General features: G+C 53.4%; 2 protein-coding genes across 14 annotated transcripts in view; one reads left to right on the top strand and one right to left on the bottom strand.

The window, feature by feature from the left end:
• Window positions 1–5,637, bottom strand: part of LOC113205324 (calcium-binding mitochondrial carrier protein Aralar1) — a 14,857-nt gene extending 9,220 nt beyond the window's left edge. The window contains exons 1-4 of one of the 13 annotated variants that reach the window (XM_052265660.1): window positions 5,388–5,636; window positions 5,162–5,236; window positions 1,366–1,502; window positions 876–938 (exon numbers count right to left, since the gene is read on the bottom strand). In XM_052265660.1, coding sequence (XP_052121620.1) covers window positions 876–938; window positions 1,366–1,389 — 87 coding nt within the window. In that variant the 5' untranslated portion in view covers window positions 1,390–1,502; window positions 5,162–5,236; window positions 5,388–5,636. The other 12 variants (XM_052265656.1, XM_052265655.1, XM_052265657.1 and 9 more) reach the window with 12 other exon arrangements.
• Window positions 1–6,948, top strand: part of LOC127749069 (uncharacterized) — a gene marked incomplete in the record, with an annotated part of 26,632 nt that overhangs the window by 645 nt on the left and 19,039 nt on the right.

Here is a 6,948-nt window from a genome sequence, read left to right as displayed (position 1 = left end):
CATATTTTTAATTTAATGATGGTTAATAATAGGCAGACCCATCACAGGGTTCATACAAGATCCCCTTTCCCATTTTCCCAGACTTCAAGGCAAAGATTTTGTGGTCTTCCCTGACCTATTTCTCTAGCTGAGGGTCATTTAACATTAATTGCAGTAAAAACAAAACACAAAAATAAGGTCATTGACGTATTTGCAGCATTAGCTCTCACTTAACGTTTTCCCTGGCCCAAATAAAATTTGCAAGACTTCCAGTCACACTTATTTTCTCCCTGACTTTTGGCAAACAGAGTTGCCAACTCTGTGCGGCGTTTGGTCGGCCTAGGTTGGTCCTTCGGGTTTATGACTTTTTTTAGGGGAGGGGGGAGTAAGGGAAGGAGAGAGGGGAGTGAGTGGGTATTTTGAGGGCAAAAAAGTAGGGGAAAGCCAAGAAATCAGGTGAACGTTATACAGTGTCGCTTAAGGCTATTCTCGTCGGAACCAGCCTGAAAACGACGCTGCGCAGTAAAGACGGTCCAAAACAAAAACAAAATTAAGTAGAGATTTTTCGTTTGTTTCGTCCCCCGTCGGCTCCATAGGTACGAGTGTGCAACCCGTCGACACGCCTGCATCATGTGCAGCATAACCAGAAAACGGCTTAGAATATCCACCCTGATTTAAAACTCGGTCAAAATTTATCACGCTAGGCCTATAGACTTTCATTTTTGAGTACGGGCCACTCTTATTCCACCCAGGCGCCTATAAGCGAGTCAAGCACAATGCTCATATCAACATTTACAAAAATAGAGATTGAAATGTGCACAACAAGCGACTGGCAACGCATTGATGCACTACTGTTCACTACCACAACAAGCGAATTGAATGGCATCAAATTGTACCTTGTGCGTGCATTTCTCGGGATGCGGCTGCTCGCTGAATACAACCTCTTCCGGCGCAAAAAGCTAAGCGTTAGAGAAACACACAGAAAGAGAAGCGGGTATTCTAAATCATTAAGTAGTAAAGAGGAGTCGCGAAATAAGTGAGCTTTCAAATGAAAGCTTGCGGCAATTTTTCGCAGGCAGTTACACGATAGAACCTGCGGCACTGTTAGTCACGGTGGAATTCACTGTAAATTATGGTGAATTTCAGTGCATTAAGTTATGGTAATCTGCCTTTTTAAAATTCGTGCACCGTTGGCTCCACAAGGGTAGGCCACGGCCCGTTTACAGTTGACCAGTTGACCATAATCGTAACTTACGGTAAGGCAATTAACAGCACTGCAGTTTCCACTGTAACTTATTACGGCGAAATTACTTGTTAGCTGAGAAGAATCAGCACCACTGAGAGGCAGGGCAGAGCACTTGCAGGGGAAATGCTCGCTGCGTTTACCTCCGTCTCATGGTGAGGAGCCATGGCGCAGAACCCTGCTGCTGAACTTCACATTTACATCGACTTCATATGACAAAGGTGCTTCAGGGCGCAGTGCGGCACGGCCCGGGGTAACGATGCCCGCGGAGCCCAGCACACTAAGGGAAGCAACACCACGAGCATCAGAAAAGTGCTATAATCTCTTCTTTTGAAAAATATAAGCTGTACGGCGGGACGCCTCGTCTACGAGTACTGAGATTGGATTCCGGCCAGTCCCCAAGACACCACCTTAAATCTTACTGTCTTAATCTAGATCCTAGCACACATGACGCAGATAACAGGAAATTAGGGTAGGGTAGGGTGACGTCCGTCTAATTTTCTTGTTTAGTACTGCGAGTCACCAGGCCAAGTTTTAGGGACGAATCGTTTTGGTAACTCATAGGACAGCGGTCCAAAAGCTTAAGGCGAAGGCGTCCCTAGGCATCCCTACGACACACGCGCTGGGCGGGTGGCCCACCTCACTAGGCTGAGGCTGCCGACGGCCTCCTATCCACGTCTTAATGTCAGCGCAGCTGGAGACGCGCCAAGAGCGGGCGCGGGGTTTCGGTGGGGGACACCCAGAGCGTGAGCTTTTCTCCGGCACCGAGCGGAATTTTCCTCGCCCCCGGGGAGAGGGAGGTCGTCACTTTCATAATCCGTGTGTAATCGGCAGTACGGCATATAGTGGGCGGGCGCGTCAAATAAAAAGGTGCCTTCGTTTTCTTTTTTCTGTCGCCTTGCTCCCCGATGTGCCGCCGTGGTCCGCGGGCACATGGGCGTGACGTCGAGGCAAACAAGCACCTCGGCGATGAGGCGAGCTCAGCAGCGGGGCGCCGCCTGGCGATGATAAGGCCGGCCCGGCCACGCACAGCTGATGATACGGGCTTCCAATAAACACACTCACTCCGCGGGACGAGAGCGAGGTACAGAGCCAGGGCCCGACGCATTTGCACGGCTATATAATTTGCGCGCGGGTGCGGGCCGGGCGCCGGCGGGCAGGGCAGGGGGACAGGGCCTTCCCCGCCCGGGACATCGACCTGGCGCGCATACCTTCCCCAGTCTGGCCCAGAAACGCCTCGAGGCATTTCTGGTGAAAGACATTTTTTTTTGATCCGCGTGTCTAGTCTTGACGGCGATATGAAGCTCATCCGCCCCGCCGCCCGCGCTCGCTGACCTGTCATTAGGGGTCGTTCCAATACTACGCGACTTTATGGGGTCCCAAACGGATCAGGAACATCATTGGAGTCCATAGAGACCCCATGACATTTGTAACCCGGCGTACAAATATTATGGGGGCCCTACGGGGGCATCAATGATGGCCCTGATCTTTCTGGGACCCCATCATATTAGTACCCGCCATAAAAGTCACGTAGAATTGGAATGACCCTTTATCAGAACAGGCCCTGTACCGGGTGATTCAGAGAAGACGCAGGTTCGAGCGGGTTTGCCTACTCGCACTGCCTGTAAGGTAGTCAAACCCGCACGCACCTGCTGCGTCTTCTCTGAGTCACCCGTTAAACGCCCCCTCCTCCTAGTCTTGCAGCGGTCAATGACAGAGCCCAGCCTAGCCCAGCCCAGCCCAGTGGTGGAAGTCCACCACCTGGCGCTATCTACTACGCGCGCTGGACCTACGCCACTTGCTGCTAGAGTAGAGCCCTCCCCCTGCCAAAATTCATTGACTGCAGCTCATGTGGTGCGCGGCAAGATGTGGCACGGCAGCAGCTGGCAAGGTGCAGGGGCAGGACAGGTGTGTGTGTGTGCGCGCGCGTTCAACGAACGACCGCCCCTGGGGGAGCCTCCTAGCAAGCACGCGCACCACGAGTACCATCAATGGGGAAGGTGACGGCGGGGAGGGTGGACAGTAGAAGACAGTTATTATACCCACGGGAAGCTGCTAATGAACATAAATGCATGAGCAATACAACCGATGTAATAAAGTACAAAAAAAGGTGAGGTCTGCAAAATAACCCAGTTGTATACAAATGAAAACTCTTAAGCAAGCAATAACATAAAATTGTCAGTCTACCAGAGAGTTAAAGAAAAACTTAACAAGTATATGTTTTAAGGAAAACAAGTAGAACCGTGCAAATGTTTCTGACTCCGCTTGTTTATTTTCGAAAGAGGGCACCATAACTGATTACTTCCCACCCAAGGTCACAAACTGCAGATTGTGAGCTTTTCATGACAACAGATGAAACTGGTTGAAACTGATCACTGAAACTCTGAAACAACTCTTAAACAAAATCCATATATGTACCTGTTGACAATTCAAATTAACGTGATCTGAGAAGTCCACCATTGATCAAACCTTCTCGGTTACTAGTACTTACAATACTTCCAAAGTCCAAAGGCATGATGATGAAGTAAGAGCTCAGCCAGTCTATAATGTACACAATGGCATCAACAGCCTTGCTTCTGTGACAAACACACACCCACACCCTAAGGTCCTACCGCGACCGGCCCCGGCCCCAGACTGACTGAGTGACCTAGACCCACCCGTGATGAGCCGCCACCTCCCACTCCACTGATGTTCACTTCATCCCGTAGTTTCATCTTCAGTTCAGTCATTATCACAATCCAAAACTGGCCGCCACACTAGCATCAGATCTCTGACTCCCACTGATTAGTCTTGATATCAGCTGTCCGCTCACTTCTCCCACCACATCAGGCCAGCCCAGCCCAGCCTCAAGCAAGCACAGAAGTCATTTGGTGTTGCAGCAGCTGCTATCAAGAGGGCATGGTGCTTTAGTCTGTCTCTTTATCATGACATTTCCTTTCTCTCTCTTATTGCTAAGCATTAATGGAACTTTTGGTTTGAGATGAACTTTGCTGTTAGAATAAAAGGAATATAGCCCACTTCAGGTGAACAAAAGCGTAGTAAAAGAAAGAAATTAAAAACTGCAGTAAAAATTTAGAAAAACGTTAAAAAAACTTAGGGAAACATGTAGGGCTAAATTAATATATTCAACAAAGTTCATCAAGTATGCCAGAGCAAAATCATCCACAAGTTAAATCATCCGCAGCCTATCATATGGCCCATTAAGCACTTCTGAATACAGCACATTACTTTCGCTCAAACTTAATGACATTCCCAGAAAAACATTCAAAGTACCTCATTTCTTCACGTGGGACTACTTTGATTCCATTCTATTAGCGTCGGAAGCTCACGCAGCCCGCATCAACATATGCCCACGAAGGACCATGAATATGGAGAGGGACACATAACCTCTACATAATGTATTTGGCGGACGGTCCACGATGAGGCTCGGGACTCCCGAGTCGCCAATGCAAAGAGTCGCAGACTCCAGCCATCTATACGAACCTAATCAGCGGTCAGCAGCCGCAGACAATGTCCAGGTCAGCCTCGGGGGCGGTCGACGGCCGTACCGAGGGGTGTTGCACGTACGCCAACGGCCGCGGAGGGCACGGACGGACAGGGGCACGGAGGGGCGGGGTAGGGAAGAGGAGAGGGAAGGGCCCAAGGCGAGCAGCGGAAAACATTGCCCAGCAAAAACATTGGCACCCGCACTCCTGGCGGTAGGATCGCCTCGCACCCACGCCCCCTCCCTCGGGCAGGAGAGCGCCGCAGGGGCGGGACCAGCGCACCCGGGCGCGGGGCTATTCATAGTCCTGGGCAGCGGGGCCGAAGGGGGGTGGCAGGTGTCAGAAGGGCCCTGACAGCCCGTGAGCCCAGCCTAGACCCAGTGACCTACCCACCCAGTGGCCCCGGCGCGGAGCTTATCCGTGGGGCCCCGCTATCGCCTGCGGTGGTGCTTACCTCCAGGCACTGCGCCTCGGTAAACAGGAGCCCCTTCAGCCACTGTGCGACGTTCATTCCTGGACCGTGGTCGTCCTGCAAAGGAGGAGCAGACATTCCCCGGGGAGAGGAACGGGTGTTAGGCGATGACGCCTCCGGATCCACGTCGCACCGCGATCGCCGCGGTCCCAAGTCTCTGGCGGGCGCCCTGGCCGCCCCCGCAGGTGCACCAGACGCGGGGCATTACCTGTTTGTTGATCCCAACCTTGCGTCCTCTCCGACAGTCGGCCATGCCATGCACCTTGAGGGTAGCAGACGGTTACGTCACGGGGTTATGGCGCGGCGGTCACAGCTGGTCACAGGACTCACCGCCTTCCTCAGCAGCAGGACCCCCGTGACGTGGCGCCAAATTCAAAAGGTCACGCGGGGCGTGGCCTTGAGGGAGAGGTGGCAGGTGGTGGCGCTTTGATCCGCGACGCTACCAAAAGCGCAAGTGTCCTCTGTGATTACGAGTGAGGCAGGACGTGTGCGTGGCCACGCCTCCTCGTCGTGTGTACACAGGTATACACACGGGACAGAGATAAGCTGGTGCGGCGATACCCCGGGCAGCGGTTGCTACTCCGCAGCTCGCGGGGCCCGCGCGGAGTATGGCCGCGCCGGCGGGAAGACAATTGGCGGGATGGACCAAGACCGACGACGACCACTACGACGCAGCCCTCCTCGCGGCTCAGCCAAGATACTTATCACGTTGTAGACACTGGTTCCAGACGGAACAAAAAAAAAAGCCCAAATGAGGAACCAGGCCAACGACCAATTCATAGCTGAAGACACACGACACTTTCATGTACGGGGCTGGGGGCGGGGGAGTGAGTGGTCGGGGAGCTGTCACTTCCCCGCCACCCGTCCCGCGCCCGCAGCCCCTGCAGCCAGTCCATAGGCAACCCAACGTACTGTCATGTCTCAGCCTGGACACCCGGTACTAAAAATCTAGCGCGGTTTAGGGGGGGAGGGGGTCGTCTCGAGTGAGTTGACTGAAAGACAATTTGAGCTGGCAAACCACTTGTATGTAGGCAACCGACAGAGGGCTTGCAGGACCTTGAACCGCGCCAGGACGAAGCCAGCCAGTCAATGATTTTGAGACCGTTTGAAACCGTCCTGTGCGTGCGCTGCTAGAGCCGCCAAGCACAGCGGCACAGCCGATGTAACCGCCTCCTCCGCGGTCAGCTTTGAATACGAAAAAAGGACGTCTTCCACGCAAATCCCCCTCCAATCGCGGAGAAGACATCAGAGAGCGACTCATCGTGGTAAAGTAGCCCAAAAGACGGAAATACATCTTAAACAAATTAAAACGGGCACCACCCGCCCCCGGAGGGCCACGACGACGACGACGACGGCTAGCGGTGGCAGCGCCCCTAACGAAGGAACGCCTCAAGTCCGAGACGTTAGAAGGCAAAGCGACTTGAGCTGAGCATCCCTTTAATTAATTCCTTCCCCCAGCAGGGTGAAACGCGTTAACCTCATTACCCTCCACTTGTGCTCGCGCTGCGCTGTGCACGGTCAGGACCGCCCACCCGCTGCTGCCCGCTGCCCACCACCACGCCCAACCACCACCCTCCCTCTTCCAGGACGCCTCCTCCCCCTCTCCAAACACGATTAGCGGTTCACGCTTCTCCTCCTCCTCCTCTTCTTCCCCGCTCATCTTTGCGGGGGCTTAAAAACGAGATGATTATATCGCTGACCACTCCGTCCGAGCCGAGACGGGGGCCCTGCGTGGCGCTGCGTAGGTGGATGTGGGGGAGGGGTAGGGG

Source organism: Frankliniella occidentalis, unplaced genomic scaffold, assembly GCF_000697945.3.
Source record: "Frankliniella occidentalis isolate FOCC.00 unplaced genomic scaffold, Focc_3.1 Scaffold29, whole genome shotgun sequence".
In the NCBI taxonomy this organism is placed as follows: domain Eukaryota; kingdom Metazoa; phylum Arthropoda; class Insecta; order Thysanoptera; family Thripidae; genus Frankliniella; species Frankliniella occidentalis.
Note: the sequence above shows the minus strand (reverse complement) of the source record. Positions and strands in the feature narration are given on the sequence as shown.